The sequence below is a fragment of the Festucalex cinctus genome, chromosome 16 (genome assembly GCF_051991245.1).
Source record: "Festucalex cinctus isolate MCC-2025b chromosome 16, RoL_Fcin_1.0, whole genome shotgun sequence".
NCBI classification, from domain to species: Eukaryota; Metazoa; Chordata; class Actinopteri; order Syngnathiformes; family Syngnathidae; genus Festucalex; species Festucalex cinctus.
This window is the reverse complement of record NC_135426.1, coordinates 502,347-520,673: the sequence shown is the minus strand read 5'-3', so window position 1 is coordinate 520,673 and position 18,327 is coordinate 502,347. Positions and strand designations below refer to the sequence as shown.

The 18,327-nt window shown below is 43.5% G+C and overlaps 3 protein-coding genes across 5 annotated transcripts; 2 read left to right on the top strand and 1 right to left on the bottom strand.

Annotated features, from left to right (window-relative positions):
* The first annotated feature begins 123 nt into the window (after positions 1-123).
* On the top strand, positions 124-13,134 carry hcls1 (hematopoietic cell-specific Lyn substrate 1). 3 transcript variants are annotated; one of them, XM_077499903.1, is made up of 15 exons: positions 124-404; positions 776-868; positions 945-1,018; positions 2,854-2,977; positions 7,107-7,220; positions 9,138-9,152; positions 9,326-9,380; positions 9,466-9,540; positions 9,608-9,663; positions 10,132-10,201; positions 10,861-11,015; positions 11,094-11,207; positions 12,216-12,399; positions 12,471-12,539; positions 12,612-13,134. In XM_077499903.1, exons 2-15 carry the CDS (start codon positions 776-778, stop codon positions 12,746-12,748), a joined length of 1,335 nt encoding a protein of 444 aa, XP_077356029.1. In that variant the 5' UTR covers positions 124-404; the 3' UTR covers positions 12,749-13,134. The 3 variants fall into 3 exon arrangements, with proteins under 3 accessions (XP_077356029.1, XP_077356028.1, XP_077356027.1); XM_077499902.1 differs by lacking the exons at positions 7,107-7,220; positions 9,138-9,152 and having other exon boundaries at positions 12,216-13,134; XM_077499901.1 differs by lacking the exons at positions 7,107-7,220; positions 9,138-9,152; positions 9,326-9,380 and having other exon boundaries at positions 9,466-9,663; positions 12,216-13,134.
* Positions 13,010-14,172, bottom strand: llph (LLP homolog, long-term synaptic facilitation factor). The gene is made up of 3 exons (XM_077499907.1): positions 14,034-14,172; positions 13,413-13,638; positions 13,010-13,334 (listed from the first exon to the last, which is right to left on the bottom strand). The coding sequence occupies exons 2-3, from the start codon at positions 13,630-13,632 to the stop codon at positions 13,159-13,161; spliced, it is 396 nt and encodes a 131-aa protein (XP_077356033.1). The 5' UTR covers positions 13,633-13,638; positions 14,034-14,172; the 3' UTR covers positions 13,010-13,158.
* A 29-nt stretch (positions 14,173-14,201) lies between these two features.
* Positions 14,202-17,044, top strand: pex26 (peroxisomal biogenesis factor 26). The gene is made up of 5 exons (XM_077499904.1): positions 14,202-14,584; positions 14,662-14,799; positions 14,895-15,211; positions 15,291-15,428; positions 15,505-17,044. Exons 1-5 carry the CDS (start codon positions 14,391-14,393, stop codon positions 15,603-15,605), a joined length of 888 nt encoding a protein of 295 aa, XP_077356030.1. The 5' UTR covers positions 14,202-14,390; the 3' UTR covers positions 15,606-17,044.
* The last annotated feature ends 1,283 nt before the right edge of the window (positions 17,045-18,327 follow it).

The following is an 18,327-nucleotide window of genomic DNA, read 5'->3' as shown; positions in this document are numbered from 1 at the left end:
CAATGCAGTTTTATCTTGAGTTCACCTCAAATGAAAGACAAAAACTTTCATTTGTATACATGATACTAAGAACGTTATCATGGAGAAACAGTTTGATATTCTGGCCTCAAGTGTTCATTTTTGGTCTGACAGGAATATAATAAAGGTCTAAAAGTGGCCTGGTTGATCCTAACTGCATCTGCTGCATTCACTCGGAGATATATTTGAAGAATTAAAAAAAAAAAAAAACTATAATTATCTGACATCTCAGGAATTAGATGGAGTGGTTTTTTGGCTAACATTTGTCAGTCAGAGTCGGATCACATGACCATCCTCCGCTCGTGCACACGACTCTGACGCTCGCGCACGTTTGTGTTTTCGCATCGGCTGAGACGCGGAAACAACTCAAGTGACTGACTAGAAAGGTAACGTCAACTTCTCTTTCAACTTCCTCATGTTTTATTATTTATTTAACCAAACATTTTGATGTTGATGCAATGTTGTAATTGATGAACTGGTAACTTGTGTGACAACATAAAGGGGGCTAACATTACAACATGTTTACTAATTTACAAGTAGTGCTATTATGAGAAATATACAGTCACAAAATGTTTTTTTTTTTTTTAGAAATGAAAAGCCCCCCAGATGCATGTACAATTTGTAAAAGACAAATTTTAGAGCGGTTCACTTTGGGGAAGTGAAACGAGCGTGCACATCTCCCCCCCCTCCCCCCCATCATCCCAATTGGAATTATTCCCCATGCACTATTTATTGAGTGTGTGTGTTATTTGTGCAGATGTGGAAGTCGGCGGCAGGCCACAACGTGAGCACGAAGGTGGCTGCACAAGGCGGCGGCGACGACGACTGGGAGACGGACCCGGACTTCGAGGTGCTGCACAAGCACGAGGACTTCCTGCCTGTTGCGGGGGCCGGATGTGGGTTGACGCAAGCGCTTCCTGTTTCAGAATGACGTGTCGGAACAGGAGCAGAGGTGGGGGGCCAAGACTGTCCCAGGCTCGGGACACAAAGAGCCCATCAGGTCAGTCAAGGTGTCGTCCGTCGCTTGCCCACTTGGGTCCCCGCCGTGTTTGCTTATACGGCGGCGGTCGGAGCGCAGAAACGGGAAGCAGATCCAGTTAGCGCCTAATATGGCACTTGCAAAAAAACAAAACAAGCTGTGCTACAGAAAGGACCGGGAGAGTTGGCAGACTCCACTCTGCTGGCCAGTGGAGAAAAAGCTCAGGGTCAACTGGCACGGATGAAAATGAAGTGATGCCATGATGATATCCTCATATCCTTCCTCTAACTAGTTCCCTAATTCATATATTAGGGATGTAACGATATACTAACATCATGATATGATATGATATGATATGAAGCTCACGATACGATAATTATCACCATATTGTGGGGAGATTGGCAATACAAAAAATGTCAGAATATTGTTTAAAAAAAAAAAAAAGCTCATACTTAAAAAAAAAAAACACACAATATTGTTGTTTTGTACAATGAAAAAGATTGAATTATTAAAAACATAAATAGAATATTTATATTGAGGCACTTCCTAATGCAAGCACACATTGAGTTCCTCCACATATCGACTCGGTTCACAAGCAAATTGTGTTCCCCTTCATGTGATTTGAAACATAGAAGTGCCAAAACATGGCTTGTGAAAATTAAACTGCACTAAAAAAAAAAAAAAAAAACTCACCACCAGAGGGTGCTACAACTGCACAAATGGATATCAACCTGACTTTGTGCTGCTTTTATCGTGTGACATGACGACAACTATATATTATGGCAGTTTTTTAATATCGCAATATCACAATATTATCGTTACATACCTAATACTCCAAAAATAGCACTATGATGAATTTGAGCGAGGTTGCTATATTTCATGTCCATTTTTCTTTTCCACAATGCTTAAGGCCTGCTAAAAAGAAGTGATGAAAGTGAAGGTAACTACAGTGATACCTCGGCTCACGAACTTAATTGGTTCCCAGAGAGTGTGTGTAAGCCGAAAAGTTCTTCTTCCAAACATTTATTTCCCATAAGAAACCATTAAAATGAGAATAATCCGTTCCCAGGTCCCTATAAAACATAATTTTCTACTAAATAACCCTTAAAATTACACAAAAATATACCTTATTTTATGTATAATAAATGTGCTATTGTATTGTAATTAAAGAAATAAATTGTACTGTATAATAAAGTCTTTTTATTTTACTTTGTGATGGTAGTTCTTAAGGATAGTAGCAATGGTAGACTTACTTCATTCGCGAGCGTTTCACCGCGTAGAGTGTTTATGGAACGGTTGTCGCTCATTCGCACTTTCGTGCTCACCGAAGCGGAGGAGGTGTGTCCCTTGGTGAACAAGGAAGTGGAGCACTTTAGCGAGTCAACAAAAAGTGAGCACCGCCAACTACTTTCACCTCTTTCCTGGGACTAAACAGCCGTGGCACGATTTTCTCCTTTTTTGAGGTAGGTGATGGCACTTTCGCTTTTTTTAGTGGCGCGAACTCCATTGACTACAATGCAAACGCGCCGCCGAATCGCCGTCCCTCGCTGGTAAGCATTAGGCTTAACACTAGCCTTTGGTGGGGTCTTTTTCCGGTCCCATAATAGCAAAAGTACACTCAAAATGTCTATCAAACACACACCGCGTCCGCACTAAAAGAAAGGGGGTGACGAACTGGGACGCCGTGAGCGTGCGTCAGCTTCTTGTGGCCGCCACCGTAGTGCTGTTCGACCGCGTGGTTTGGTTCGTCCGCCGAAAAGTAGTTCGTCAGCCGAGACTAAATTTTCGCGAATTTAATGTTCGTGAGCTGAAGCGTTCGTGAGCCGAGGTATCACTGTACTTGTTTTCTTTTGCAGCGTTAGCGAGCTGAGGGCCAAAGTGGCCGCCGAGCACGAGCAGGTGAAACATCAGGAGACAACGCCCAAAGCGTCGTACGGCTACGGAGGCAAGTTCGGCGTGGAGACGGACCACGTGGACAAGGTACGATTGCCATGTTTTCACGCTTGGATCCAAAGTTTACAAAAAGTTACCTTGGAATTGGAGCAGAAGGATTGTAATAATCTTAGACTGTTAGATTTACTCTTTATTACAAAATCAATAAGACGACATAATTGTTTTAAAAACCCAATGATAGCCGCCACCCTGACTGCCTGGTGGAAGGCATTAGAAATTACAAACTCCCAATTGGCGCCCTGTGGGCTCTCTCCCATTTGGCATAACCCCGACTTTCAACTTAATAATCAGTCGTTCCATTTAAGCCTATGGGAGCAGAAAGGAATTACACACCTTCATCATCTTTTCTCAGATAATAAGTTTATATCGTATACAAACTTGGTCCAGAAATATGAAATAAAAAAGGGAAATTTCTTACATTATCTGCAAGTTAAAAATATGGTTAAGAAACAAATCCCAACACTTCAGGATACGCTCCAACTGCCTGTCTTAGCTAAAGATATTATAAAGCTTTCTCCAACAACAATAAAGAAAATATCAAAAATATATAAGTTATTTTTATACACAAATAAAACGTATTTACCGACTTTAAAATGGGAAAAAGACTTGTCTATAGTTCCGGAACCAGACTTTTGGACCCAAATCTGTGAAAATGTATTTAAAATGACCAAACAGACAAATTTGCAACTTATCCAATATAAGATACTTCATAGAACATATATTACACAATATATGATGAAAAAAATGGGACTCTCTGACTCCGACATTTGTCTCCAGTGCTCACAAAACACTGCCGATACTTATCTTCATGCTTTATGGTCATGTACTCCAGTGCTGCATTTCTGGACTAAAATCTTGGAAAAGCTCGCTGATATATTAAACTGTAGGCTTCCTTTATCTCCAAGATTGTGTTTACTAGGTGACTTAACAATAACTGAGCTACCATATAAACAATCTCAATCTATATTTATAGCCCTTACTATTGCTAAAAAAATAATCCTTGTCAATTGGAAAAATAAACAATCTCTAAATATCGACCACTGGTTAAACTTACTAATAAATTATATCTCAATGGAAAAAATCTCTGCCTTAAATAAAAATCAAGTATCAAGATTTAAACAAATATGGTCTATGTACATAGAATATTTTAATCTCAATTTGGCAACTTAATCCTGCCAAGATTCTGCCTGTTAACGAGAGCCACCACATTGTTACAACTTCTGTTTTCGCTGCTTCTGTATTTGGTATTTTGTATCTGATTGTTTTTATTTTTATATAGTCAGGAACCTAGTTGCTGCTAGTGGGCTCGAGCATACCACACTATACGACACTATACTCAATAACTCCTTAAGATCTATTTCTAGTGGGCACTAAGCATCAACACTTGGTGTTACTGCATGCTAATTAGTCAATCTTCTTGACGCCGTCCCCTGTGGTCGGGCGGGGGTGGTTCTGCCCCCCCCCCGTTGTCTGCTCGGTGGCGGTTGCGTCTTGGCCGCTCCCTGGGCCCCCTGTGGGGTGCGGTGTTGGGGTGCTTCCCCTGGTGCCCGGGGCGGTGCCGTCCCGGCGCGGTCCGCTGCTCCGTTGCTCCGCTGCGGTTCGGGGTGGGTGGGCCTCCGGTGTGCCCCGTGGTTCCCTCTCCCCTCCCCCTTCCTCCCCCCCGTCGCCTCTCCCTCCTCGCCTCCTCCCGCCCATCCTCCTCTGCCTCCCTCCCTTTTCCCTTGTCGCCCTCCCTCCTCCTCCCCCCCCCCCCCCCCTCCTGCCCTGCAGCCGCCCTTTCGCCTTCTTGTCGTATTCGCCCCGCCCCCCCCCCCCCCCTTCCCTGTCTGCCCTGCGGCCCCTCCCCCTCCCTCTCCCTGGGCCTGGGGCTCCCTCCCCGGCCCGGGCGTCGGGCTCCGGGGGCCGGGCGGGGGTTTGGGGCCTGCCCCACTCCGGTATAACTCCTGGCGCCCCGGGCGGGCTCCGGTGGCCGGTGGGCTGTCCGGTAGCCCTGCTGCGCTGGCTGTCCGCCCATTGTGGTGCCGGGTGGATGAGGTGGGGGGCGGGTGGGGGTGGGGGTGCTGGGGGGCGGGCGTGCCACCTACACCCGCCGGGTTGGGTGAGGCCCCGCTGGTCGCTCCTCTTACTCACTTCACTAGCTTGCACTATACACTTTGTAAATATACACATAGGGCACACAACACATTTCTTGGTGGGGTGGGGAAGGGTGGAAACACCGTCTTCACCCTTCAACTCCCCTCCAATTTTAATGCACCTCACGTCCAAGGGGAGGGGTGAGTTGGGGCGGGGAGCCATCAGAGGGGATGGACTGCAGTGCCTGGCAGCGCTGTGGTCCCCCCCATTTGTGTCCCTGCCCCACCACTTTGTCCCTCCATTCCCTTTTTTAATGCACCACACATATACATATTCATTTTTTGGGGGGGGATACGGGTGTGTCGGAGTAGGGGAAATTTTTTCCCTCTGCTCCGACTCACCTGCTCCCAATTTTAATGCACCACACGCACACACTTGTATATACACTGGGTGGGGCCACATTCACGGTGTAAGGGTAGAGCTCGCCAGTCGGCGAGCTGGCGGACTCAGTAACAGGGTTTAGGTGTCACTAGTACTCTGGCGTGACGACCGGGGCCTCTCCCCACCGGGCTCGGTGTTCTGGTGTTCCGCCTTCTCCCCTGGTGCTTCCTCCTCTGCTTCCCCCCTCCCGCCGCTGTGCAAATCTCGCGCGGCTGGAGGTGGGGTGGGCACATCTTCCCTCTCTGCGCTGCTGCCCGGTGCCGGTTTCCGGGGGGGGGGGGGTGGGGGGTTCTCGCGGGGGGCCGGGTTCGCGGGGGGGGGGGGGGGGGTGGCGGCCGTCGGGGGGGGGGGGGGCGGCTTGTTTGGGGGGGGGGGGTGGAGGTATGGGTGGGTGGGGGGTTGGGTGCTGGGGGTCGGGGTGTGTTCGGGGGTTTGGGGGTCGGGGGGGGTGGTGGGGCCTGGGTCGTGGTGGATGGCGGGTTTGGGTGGGGTGCGGGGGGGTCGTGGGGGGATGGGGGCTGGGGACCGGTGGGGCGCTGTGGGGGCCCGCTGGGCCTCGTTCTGCGGCCTTGGGCTCGGGGGTGTGGGCCGGGGCTGGGGCGGGGGTGTTCCGGGTGTCTGGGTCGGCTCGCCGACCGGTGTCCGCTCGGGTGGCTTGGGGGTGGCCTTGGTGCTGCCGCGGCCTGGGGATTCCGGGGGGGGGGGGGGGAGTGCTCGCTTTGCTGGACCGCGGTTGACGGCTTCTTTCTTTGGTGGTGGTCCTTATGCATGCCAGATCCGTCGCACCAGCATCTACTGAAACTCAACAGAAGTACCCTCTCCCTCCCACAGCCCCTTGAATCAGTTGGTGCTGGTGTCTGTGGTTCTCACTTTGCTTTATCTATCCTTCCCTCCTTCCTCTCTTTAGTTTTTCCTCTGGTCACTTGAGATATTAATTTATTAGAAGTATGAGGTTTCTGGGGTTGGCATAAGACTCTGGTTTTGTAACCACGCAGGAGGGGTCTTGTTGGTGCTGGACTTCACTTTGATGGATTGGATGTACTGGCTTCTATGGATCTCACTCTGCCTTATCGATCCTTCCCTCCTTCCTCTCTTTAGTTTTTCCTCTGGTCAATGGAGATCTCGCTAAATTTGCTGGAATTTAGAGGCTTCCGGGGTTGGCGTAAGACTTTGATTTTGTAATCATGGGGAAGGCAGGAAGTGTTTGGTCGGTGCTGGATTTCACTTTGATTTACCTTTCTTTTCTCTTTATTTCTTTTTTTTTCTGACCTTTTCTCTGGTCTCCTGACCATTTAAACCTCACGACTCTGGCAAGATTCTGAAGTACCTGGTTAAGGCGAAGGGTAATGGGATATTTATAAGGTTTTAGGTGAATGAATGAGTATAAATTTATACGTATTTGCACGCACGCACACGCACGCACGCAAACGCACGCACACACGCAAACGCACGCACGCACGCAAACGCACGCACGCAAACGCACGCACACATACACAAAAAAAAAAAAAAAAGAGCAATGATGACAAGACGTTGAATCGGTAAGACTACCGAATGAACAATTCTGAGCTCTTAAAAAAATAAAATAAAATAAAAAAATAAAAAATAACAAAGTTTACAAAAAGTGCGCTTTGGCGTCACGCAGGTGGCGGTGGGACACGACTATGTCGCGCAAGTGCAGCAGCACACTTCCCAGAAAGACGCAGCCAAGGGATTCGGCGGAAAATTTGGCATGCACAAGCAGGCGCTAGCTATTTTGGTGCCCTAAGCATAAATGTTTTGTGGTGACCCCCCACAGCCCCCCCCCCAACACTCCGTCCACACACCCCATCACCCCTCCCCTGATAGAAATGAACTGATCTGAGTATTTGTCAGTTTTGCTTTATTAAACAAAATAACTTGTAAGTAGGGCTGGGTTTGAAATATCGATATATCGCGATCATATCGATACACCTTTTCATATCCCAATATCGATACATAAAACCATGTATCAATATATCGACCCCCCCCATTTTTGTCAATTTATTTACACAGCCTGTGCTGTGGTTGTAATTTATTTCAATTATTATTTATTGTTTTTATCAGGCCATGTTAAATGAAACAGATTAATGTAACTGCAATGGATTCAATTCCTAATGTAAATATTCATATTCTTACGAATGCATTAAATTAGAGCAAGAAGTTTCTACTCTTTGCAGCATTGGTACTTTTGACTGTCTTTGACTTTGACTTTTGACTGATATGTGCTGCATGAATTCCTCAACTGAATCGAAAATCGTTGTGAATCATGAGTTGAATCGGGCCCTTGTGAATCGAATTAAATCGATTATGGAAATCTGAATAGATACCCAGCCCTACTTGTAAGTGTCAATATTGAAGTTTTAAAAATGTTCACAAAAATAAGTGATAAATAATAAGTCTTTCTAAAACTAACAATGACACCAAATACTCAAATAAATAAAGCTAAATGAATTAAAATAAAACTCAATGCCACTACTATTAACAAATAAACATCTGGAAATAAACAAAGTGCAAGCAAGTTAGTAGAGGCCCTACAGAGGCACATGTCTCCATTTCTGGGCTGCAAAATCGGCTATCAGGTCATCATATGACAGCTTTTGTGCAATTTCCGCATTTATGAAATGCTCCTTGAACATATTGAAGCATTGATCCTGTATTCAGAAATACAAGACAATATTCAGGGATTCTACAATGAAATATGGTATTGAACCAACCATGGTACAAACATTTTCTAAATTGATTAGGATTATGGTATTGTGCAGGCCTATATTTAAAACACAGGTACATGAACATTTTCATAATCTACCTTTTTAGAGAAGGACTGATAGGGCACTATGTAAAAATTCTGGACATAATGTTAAAACTATGAATATGAAATGAGGAAATCTACTTAGCCTTAAGATGATTATTATTATTACTTTCAAAATACACTTTCACCAGTACACGCCGCTCTTGGCCGTTCCATATGTAACAATATTGTCTCGTCACCTTCCATTTAACATACCGTATAATGAACGTGCTGGTCACAACCATTCCACTGCGGCGGTTTGGAGTGTTTTTGTTTTGTTTGTTTTTTGCTCACTGTGGTCATGTAAACGTAGCTGCTACAAAATAAACAAATTGTTATACCTGCAAATGACGCGCGAGCATCATCTCATTGTTTTTTCTTTTCTGCCCCTAATTATTGATGCCTTTTTGATGACATGTCCAGATATCCAAGAATAAACTTCTGCCAAATTTGCGATTGAAGCATAAAGTGCACCCCACCCCCTCCCCCTTTCCCTAGTAGTTTGCTTCGTTGGAGCAAAAGTGCACCCCGCCCCCCTCCCCCTTTCCCTAGTAGTTTGCTCCGTAGGAGCAAAAGTGCACCCGCGCAGCCCTCCCCCTTTCCCTAATAGGAACAAACTACTAGGGGAGGGGGGGGGCACCAACGTAGACCAGCGATACTGCTCGTCGAGTAAATAATGCTACGTTATTTTTTGTATTTATTAACATGCTTTACAAGCTTTTATTTTAAATATTAGACACTGATATTATAATTACTAATATGATTATTTTTACGGGCTTGATTTGTTTTTTGGTGCCCCCTTAGGCAGTTGGTGCCCTACGCGCAGTGCATGATAAGCGTATGCGGAGCGCCGTGTCTGTGCACAAGGATCGCATCGACAAGGTCACACAACGAGACGCTCGCTAGCTTTCATTTTTATTCTCATAACTTCCTGTCTGCACAATATCATTCACATGATAAAATGGAAAACTTCCAAAATGATCGTCTGAAGAAAACACGAGTAATCGTGCATTTCAAGTCAATTGTAAAACATCGCTTGTCTGTGTTGTCTGCAGTCTGCGGTTGGTTTTGAGTATAAAGGTGAAGTCAAGCAACATACATCACAGAAAGGTGTGTCCACTCCAATATGATTCCATGCAAAGTTTCATTTTTATTCGTGTGCCTCACGTGGGTACGTCCGTTGATGTTCTTGCAGATTATTCCAAAGGCTTTGGGGGCAAATACGGAGTGGAACACGAGAAAGTGGGCTCCGACTACAAAGGCCAAACAGGTGACAGATGGCACACGTACGGAGACGGCGCCGCTCAAATCCGCTTCAACTGAATCCTGTTGTTCAGATTATTTGGCAGGTTTTGGCGGACGCTATGGAGTGCAGAAAGAACGCATGGACAAGGTGAGCCACGGACCTTCCATTTCATTTGGACTACCAACACTTGTATCATTAGAAAACTCTTATGATTCAAATCAAAAATGGAAAATGTACATTAAAATGATTTCCAAATGAATAAAAACAAATAAAATCTCATCCACAATCAAACAAATGTAATTCAGTGAGTGTAATATAACAATATTTGGATAGTGGTAGTTTTTGTATTTTTTTCCTTATTGAGCATGATTTAATAACTATCACCATTCAATATTTTTTTTTCCCAATCATTCAAGTAATTTTTACTTGTCAATAGGGGTCATACACAAGATTTACTACAGTGACCTTATTTAAACCCCCCTTTTTTTTATAAATCAGGCTTGATTTTAAAAAAAAAATAAAAGTTTTTTTTTTTTTTTTTTAAATCACAAGTATCTGAAGATATTGTGACCTTTTCGTCACTTGAATGTAAATTTTTGTTGTTTGATGTTGAAGAGTGCAGTCGACTTCTCGGACACGGACTCGCCCGTCTCCGCGTATGAGAAGACCCAACCAATTGAAGCCTGTGAGTTGTTAACGTACAGATTTGACGTATATTCACTAGAGATGTAACGATAATGGCAATATCGCGATGTTAAAACTGCCACAATATATCGTGGTCATGTCATGATATTAAAAGCAGCACTTCTGATTAAAAATAATATTTCCACTTGTGCAGTTTTAGCACCCTCTGGTGGCTAGTTGTTTTTTTGTTTTTTAGTGCGGTTTAATTTTCACAATGCATATTTTGGCCCTTCTATGTTTCAAATCCACGCTAATGGTCAGATGAAGGGGAACATAATATGCATGTGAACAGAGTCAATATGTGGAAGAACTCAATTTATTGTATGCATTACTTTCTTATTTATTTAATTCATTTTATTAATAAGAAAAAATGTATCAATTTATTGTGATGCTTGTCATGGTGCTTCAATATATATTTGTTTTGTATATACATTTATATTTTTCATTGCTGTAATATATAAAAAGCACAATAATTTCTTTTTAGTATGAGCTTTTTTTTTTATTTACAATATTGTGACTTTTTTATATCGCCAACCGCCCCACAATATCGTGATAATTATCGTTAAGTGACCTTCATATCGTATTGTGATGTTTGGATATCGTTGCATCCCTAATATGCACACAATTAAAATTGCATTGACTGCGTTACATGACGTGCAGCCGCCATCGCCAATGCGGGCAAGCTGAAGGCTCTTTTCGAGAGTCTGGCCAAGGCCGACAATGACGACGACAACACCAGGACAGTCCAAAAGGAGAAGAGCAGGAGGAAGGAGCAAGAGAAGAGAGAACGACAGGAAGCAGAACACAAACAGCAGGTGACCTCCCACAAAAAACAATTTGAAAAATAGTAAGAATACAAATATTGGCAGGATTTTGACCATCTTGCTGTTCAGGAGCAAACAAGCAGAGATGAGCAACTTCATCTTGCCGATGTTCCACAAGTTCTTGCAGAATGTCAAAGTTCACTGGACATCCGTCACAACACAGCAGAAGAAGCACAAGCACAGGTCAGATGCTCAACATTCACTTGTGATATGAAAATCCAAAATAAATATTAATTATGGAGAGAAATGTAGTGCAAAAGTAACTTGTTCAAAAAAAAAAAAAAAGTTGTTCCTGTATAAAAGTCGGGATTTGTACCTGCAGAAATGGCAACTTGCAGTCAGGTACAAATCACGACTTTACTTTTTTTCTACAGGTGCATTTTTTTATTTTTTTTTACAAGTTACTTTTGCACCATATTTCCCTCCATACTTACTGTTTCCGTTACATTTGTACTGCTTTCAAAATATATATATTACAACTTGCATTACTTCTTTTGCTCATTTCTGAATTCACTCATTTTCAATTCAATTTTTATTTAATTCCTTCAAAAAAAAGAGAAATGAAAGGGGACAGAAAGAAGTCAAACTTATGTTATCTGCCCTAATCAACAACAACAAAAATTAATCAACACAAAGTAAATGACATCGAGCAGTCAAAATGTTTTCAATCTAACAATTGTATGTAATAATTAAGCAGCATGCCCTTGTGCTTTATGTATTTTTCCAGTAATTGAGCTTTTGTCAAGTTTTTCAAGATACAGATAGACTGAGATGATTTTGTTTGACAATCCAGATTGTTCCATAAACTGACGCCTTAAATTGAAATACATCCTTCTTTTGGAAAAAATACAATGATTGATTACAACTTACATGACTAATTTTCCTATATAGAATGTAAAAAAAATTAAGTGTAATCTGAATAATTATTACAACTTACATTGCTCCTTTCTGACATTGTTTGAATGCAAAAGTAAACCAACAAATGGAAAAAGAAATCTGAAGTGATCTATAAATATATAGCTTTTACTTGTAAATAAAACTTGTTGAGAAATCAAACATAAGAGTAAACAACGTTGTTTGTGAATGGTGACTCAGGTGACCACATTTGGTTATCAGTTGTATTGATGCACTTATGTGTCTTCTTCCCTCGTGATGATGTATGTTCAATCGGAGTATTGATTCCGTCCTTAGTTGAAAACGTGCGATACAGAGTTTCTGGCTTTGCTGGTGCGCTCGGACCACTTCCTGCAACCGGACTGCCGTCCTCCGCCCCCAGTCGAGGATGTGTACCGTCAAGTCACGGTGGACGACGAGTACGAGGTGGTGGCGCCAACGCCTCCCTCTACAGCGGGGGAGGAGCAACAAGTCTGCACGGGTAACGACATCAACACACAAACATCTCCACTTGTCATCTTGCACCTTCTTTTCTTTTTGTCAATCTTGCAGAAACATCAGACGACAGCGAGGACCTGTCAGCTGGCGTCCGAGCTGTCGCCATTTACAACTACCAAGGAGGTTGGTTCCTATTTTCTGATGCTGTTTTTGGAATGGCACCTGCGCTCTGGTGAGGACGTTTGCTTTTGGCAGAGGACACGGACGAGATGTCCTTCAACCCCGACGATGTGGTCACCGACATAGAGATGATCGACGAGGGCTGGTGGAAGGGACGATGCCACGGACGTACGGGCCTCTTTCCCGCCGCGTACGTCCGCCTCATGCAGTGAGACGACCACGACAACGCCCACAACTTGGAAGCTTTTTTTTTTTTTTTTCCTCTCTTTTTCCGGCCTGGGCATCGTACTCATAAGTTGTGGAAAATGGAGTCTTGATAAAAACCCGACTTGATTTAGAACATTTGCTTTTCTGATATCCTAGTCATGCATTTCGCATCCACGTGGCCTCAATTTGCAATTAACTTTTTATGGTTCAATTGTGTCATATTGCTAAATCAACAGTTGTTGAGATGAATTTTATATGGGGGAAAAATACATTTATTCACACATAAGTGAAGAAATGAAATGAAAATACACTTTTTGTCCGCCTGCTCTTCCATCCAAATAAAGAGCCTGTGTGTTCCATAAATGTAAAGCACAGGTGATTGCCTCCAAGAGTCTTGTTTTTTTTTTTCTCTCTCTCACCAGGCAATGCCCTTCTTCTTTTTGTTAGGTTTTCCTTTGCTGCCACTCTTCTGGGCCATCCGTTTGGTCCTCAGCTTCTTGGCCTGCCGCTGGTTCATCCACACAGGATACTGTCCGTGTTCATTGAGGAACGTCTTCTTGTTGCGTTCGCTGTCCAAGTCCATGTTGTCATCTGCAGCACAAGTTATTTATTCTCATGCAGTCCTGTGTTTGCAATGTATGCGGCTCAAAGATGGAGAAGCTCGCTCACCACCGTCTGCAGCTCCCTCCACGACTGCGTCAACCTCCTTCTTGATCTTGTCGACGGGGACCACGGTGGCGATCTCCTGCATGTCGCTCATCACGGCGTCTTCGCCTTTCTTGTTCAGACCGAGGGTTTTTTTCAGGCGGGCCAGCTCCTTGGGAGCGTTCTTCTTCCTCTTCTCGGCTCGCATTTTCCTCTTCCACTTACTCCGCAAGCTTTTGGCCATTTTGTTCTGGGAGGAAAAAAAAACTATTTTATTAGTCCTCTCCTCATGAACGTACAAACTGCATGGTGAAATAATATGGCTGAATTACATTCATCTAAAGATGTAAAAAACAAAAAAATATTGTACACTGCCACACTCTTTGAAATTACATCGCATTGGTACAAATCGCATCCATTATTATTATTATTATTATTATGCTGTTTGAAAGCGCTATATAAATAAAGATAACTGTCTAAATAGTAACAAATGAAGCTACAGCAAAGCTAACGTCAGCTAGCTCGTTAGTTATCCAACTGCAACGCTATTTTTTACACAAAACAGAGTTAAAATGCTCAATATCATAATCGAGACTCCTTAACAATAATAATAAAAAAAACACTATTGTAAATGGAATAGCTTACAGATTGTAGATTTACTCGTTGAAATTGGACCGTGGAAGAAACAGGAAGGTACGGACACGTGTTTACCAGTGGCAGAGGAGAAGCGCCGTAAAGAAACTTCCATTTGATTGGCTGTGCGCGTAAGGAGAGCTCTGGGTTTGATTGGCTGCTTTCTTAGCGAATAACATGGCTTCTCATTGGCTATCAGTTCCCAACCCGGAAAGCTTTGCTAAACAAAATCAACCAGCAGGTACTTGTGTACACAATAACACCTTGGGGTGGGTATAATTTTATTTTTAGCAACATTCTATGAATAAAAGAAGGGAGTACAACAATGTTATTTGAGTTAATTTGCACAATTTGATCGTAACTAAAGTCATGACCAGGCCTCGGGCGAGCGACAATTTTACGCCCGTTTTCAAGCCTCCGCTGTCTTGTACGCAAAGCAAACTGTTGGATATGTTGGAAGAGGCCACAGAGCAACTGATGCTCTATAAAGACTTCCACGCGTCCTTTCACATCTGTAACAGAGGCCTGGAGAGCCTCGCCCGCGCGGAGGACGAGGACGTGAGGTGACGTGCCAATTTCAACTGGACTCTTTTCTCATTTTGTTGTCATTTATTCACATGATTTGTATCCGCTCCAATAGAGGTGAGCTCAAGGCCGCCTTTTGCATCGTGGCCATTCAAGCTTTGGCTGAACTCAACCGGTGGCCTGGCGTCCTCGCGTGGGTCCTCAAGTATTATCAGCATCAGGAGGAGATACCAGCTCAAATATTGCACATGTGGTGAGTACGTGTCAAGCAGTTTGCCCGTGATGTCGTTGCACGGCAGTTTCATGCTTTTTTTTTTTTTTTTTTTTTTTGTCATCGCTTTTCGTCAGCATCCTCCTGTATTCCAAGCTGGGCGATCCGGCAGCTGTGCAGCAGGTTGCCCGAGCGTGGCTTGGCAGACCGTCCAACTGGCGACTAGACGGCTTCCGCGCAGCGGCCGAGCTGTACCTCCTGCACGTCCTCCTGCCCCTGGGACACACAGACCGCGCCCGTGAGCTTGTCGCTGGCGAGGTGGGAAGCGCCGCATTTAACCGAGAGCAACGGCGAACGGCGCTGGACATCATCCAAGACGAGGAACGTGAGCGCAACGACGTGCCAGACGTGGACGTGGGTTGTAGGTCAAGTGCCGATAACTCCTCGATGCGAGGTGAGAGCGCGTTTCCACTCGTTTGGACCTTTCTGTCCACCAACTCAGAACCAAAGCTGCCCTTCCTCGTTCCACGCAGGTTCCCTTCGCCATCAAGTGGAGGCCTTGTTGAGGCTCACTTACAGGAGATTGATGTCTACTTGTGGATCCTTCCTGTTCCATAAACTCCTTTTGGCTGCTCTTATCCTCTATGTGCTTTTCTTACGCATGGATCCAGGTTGGTTTTTATCAGCAAAAAAATGGAAGCGATTGTGATCACATCATGAAATTGATTTTTTTGGTGTGTCCTGCAGCGCTTCCGTCTTCCTTTGTGTGGATTTCCAAACTACATCAGCTGCTTGGCCAAATGTGGAACGTCATGCTGCCTCCATATTATCCAACCTGGAAAGAGTGAATGTGGACATTGTCCTCATTTCATTTGTATTTGCTCGTGGAAGATAAAGAAGCACTCAGCATATGAAAGGGATATTAAAGTGCATTCTTATGTATGATGTGTAATAGAATGATTTCATTTTCCTTGTTGACATTCAAGCAAATATGTTTTATTTGCTGTTTAAACTAGGGCTGCACGATATTGGAAAAACATGCGATATAGGCTTGCCGAACATAGCGATATCAATATTATTGCAATATTTCACATGTACCTAAAGAAATTACATTTTTATTATCTAATGAAAGAAAAACATTTTTCATGCAGCAAAATAAGCAACCTTAATGTAATCTTAGTTAATTAATTGTAATTATGTCTTGAAAACACACATTTTAGTTAGCATCTGACTGGTCAAATTCATATAAAAAGCATAAAATTCCGTATAAAACTTATTGCATGCCTTTGCGATATGCATATTGTAAGGGCCAATATCGCGATATCGATATTTTTTCGATATATTGTGCAGCCCTAGTTTAAACACATTGAAGCCTTTGATTCACATTCTTCACTACCACACACAAACAAAATGAAAGCTGCTATTTTTTTCCTCCTCAGGTACTGTCATTATCTTTTCACTTAGGATTGTTTGATCAACCTCGTGTATTTTCCTTCTTTTTTTTCCAGTGGATGTACAGAAGAGAGGAAGGTGGGAAGATGCAGAAAAGGTTGCTTTTGCCTGACCTCATTTTACACATATTCATTCATGTTTTTTTATGATGTCTTCATAAAAAGCAGCAATGTGGTGTGTAGGTGGGGCTCAAAAGTCGCCACATACTCATGCTGTTGCACATGGCTGGGAAGTTTCCTACTGAAGCGCTGACAGGGTCAACGTGCACAAAAAAAAAATAAAAAAATGGCTGACCATGTCAAGAAGCAGGTGAGCGTTCAAGTCAAGTCATCAAATGGGAAAACTAGTACTGACAGTTTTAATTTATTTACAATTTAACATCATACTGAGATGACGTATATATATATCTTCACATTTAGTTTATGTAGCAAATGCTCGGGATGCTATATATGTAAATATTGTATTCTAATTGGAGTGCGTCATTGTGAATGGAATGAACTCTATCGCTTTGACTGTAATGTATCATAATTACTGTACAGTGAATCATACTGTTGTTAAAATTGGGAATGGTGTGAAAAACCGTATCGCAATCTTCGAGAATCGCATCAATGTTTGAGAGAATTGTATTGTAATTGGAGTGAAATCATATTCCAACTGGAGTTGGTGTGAATCATACAATCAGAATTGTAGTGTATCGTGAATTGCATTATAATTAGAGATAGTAATATCATTTGAGTGAATTGTAGTTTGAGAGATGTGTATCATTATTGGAATGTATGAATTATAGTGATGTGTAGGAAATTGCAAAAAAAGTAAACTGCTCTGGTTTTTGCAATTGTCGTGAATGATGTGAGTGTAAATGAATGTGAGCGGCCACCATTGCGCTTTGCTGATCCATCCAGCAGCCCGCGTGGCGGCACGTCGCCGTCACATCGCCAGTGTTGACGCGTGTTTAGCTCGTTGCTAGGTGAGAGCGCGCGCATGCGCTGGAGAAAATGAACTTTTTTTTTTTTTTTTTTGGAGCGCGCTGGCTTTCCAAGCAATCCCTCCGTCCGTCCGTCTCCCCTCTCGTGCCGCATTCCAGACATTTCGCTAGCGTCATCAATAATAGTGAGCGCTTGATGTTGTAACGACATGGGAAAAAACAGCCTGAAGCAGGGCGGCCATATTTTTGCGATTGATTCCTACCGCGGAGCTGATATCACCTCCACACCTCCTCGCAGTGGATTTCATTTCAAGCAATCGTGTCCCAACAACATTTTGATATTTATCACCTAATTGACCAAGCAAAATGGCCGTCGGGCCAGATTTTGGACTCATTGATAGAAAAGCGTTCATTTTGTCATTGATGAGGCAGCCAAACCGCTTCCGTTAGCTAGCTACGTTGTAGCGCCGTCATGACTCAGCACTTATTGAACCATTTCATTCAATGGCATTTTGAACGTACACCAAATGAGCTTTAGCTCGTTGTGACCAGTTAGCTAATTGTAAGTATGCTCGTTAATGAGATTTTAAATCAGAAATGGCTCTGGTTTTCTCCGCACACCTGTTTGGTAACCATGGCGACTTGCCCTTTTGTCCGTGGCAAACAAAAGTCGGACGCTTTTATGTTTTCACTTTTCATGTTGATAAGCTTCTCATAAAACCGAATCACTTTCACTTGCTGCTCTTATTGAGTCACTCAGTAAGCGCTGAATATTGCTCTTGATGTTCATTTCGAATTTGTGGGGGGGCGGATGGCGGACTTGTGGGCGGGCGCACCCCTTCCTGCCACTGTGTAGCACTGGACATTTTCGCAGCAGTCCGCGCTGTAACAGTCGCCAAAATGGTTAGCTTTTAGCCGTTAGCAGTCACGAGAGAAAAGAAGCATGTCCACTCGCCATCTTTGTTGTGAACTCACTGACCTCTTTATTTTGCGCATGCTCAGAAACACATTGTGCACGCAGGCACGCACTTTCGTCAATTTTGCCAAATGTATACACATGCTATTAAACATGGCTTTGTCATCAATATTAACAAATATCCTCAACACACTGGCACGTGCTCTCCAAAAACAAAAGCCCTTGATGTTGATGAAGGTCAGTCAGTCTTTCACAAACTTTTCAAGCCACACGCCCA

Excerpts from the sequence above, each read along its gene's own strand:
- hcls1 (XM_077499903.1), top strand. The coding sequence starts at position 776 with ATGTGGAAGTCGGCGGCAGGCCACAACGTGAGCACGAAGGTGGCTGCA. Across the intron at positions 869-944 it reads AGACGGACCCGGACTTCGAG|AATGACGTGTCGGAACAGGA; the intron begins GTGCTGCACAAG and ends TTCCTGTTTCAG. Across the intron at positions 1,019-2,853 it reads GGACACAAAGAGCCCATCAG|CGTTAGCGAGCTGAGGGCCA; the intron begins GTCAGTCAAGGT and ends TTTCTTTTGCAG.
- llph (XM_077499907.1), bottom strand. The coding sequence starts at position 13,632 with ATGGCCAAAAGCTTGCGGAGTAAGTGGAAGAGGAAAATGCGAGCCGAG. Across the intron at positions 13,335-13,412 it reads GGAGGGAGCTGCAGACGGTG|ATGACAACATGGACTTGGAC; the intron begins GTGAGCGAGCTT and ends CTTGTGCTGCAG.
- pex26 (XM_077499904.1), top strand. The coding sequence starts at position 14,391 with ATGACCAGGCCTCGGGCGAGCGACAATTTTACGCCCGTTTTCAAGCCT. Across the intron at positions 14,800-14,894 it reads GCTCAAATATTGCACATGTG|CATCCTCCTGTATTCCAAGC; the intron begins GTGAGTACGTGT and ends GCTTTTCGTCAG. Across the intron at positions 15,212-15,290 it reads CGATAACTCCTCGATGCGAG|GTTCCCTTCGCCATCAAGTG; the intron begins GTGAGAGCGCGT and ends CGTTCCACGCAG.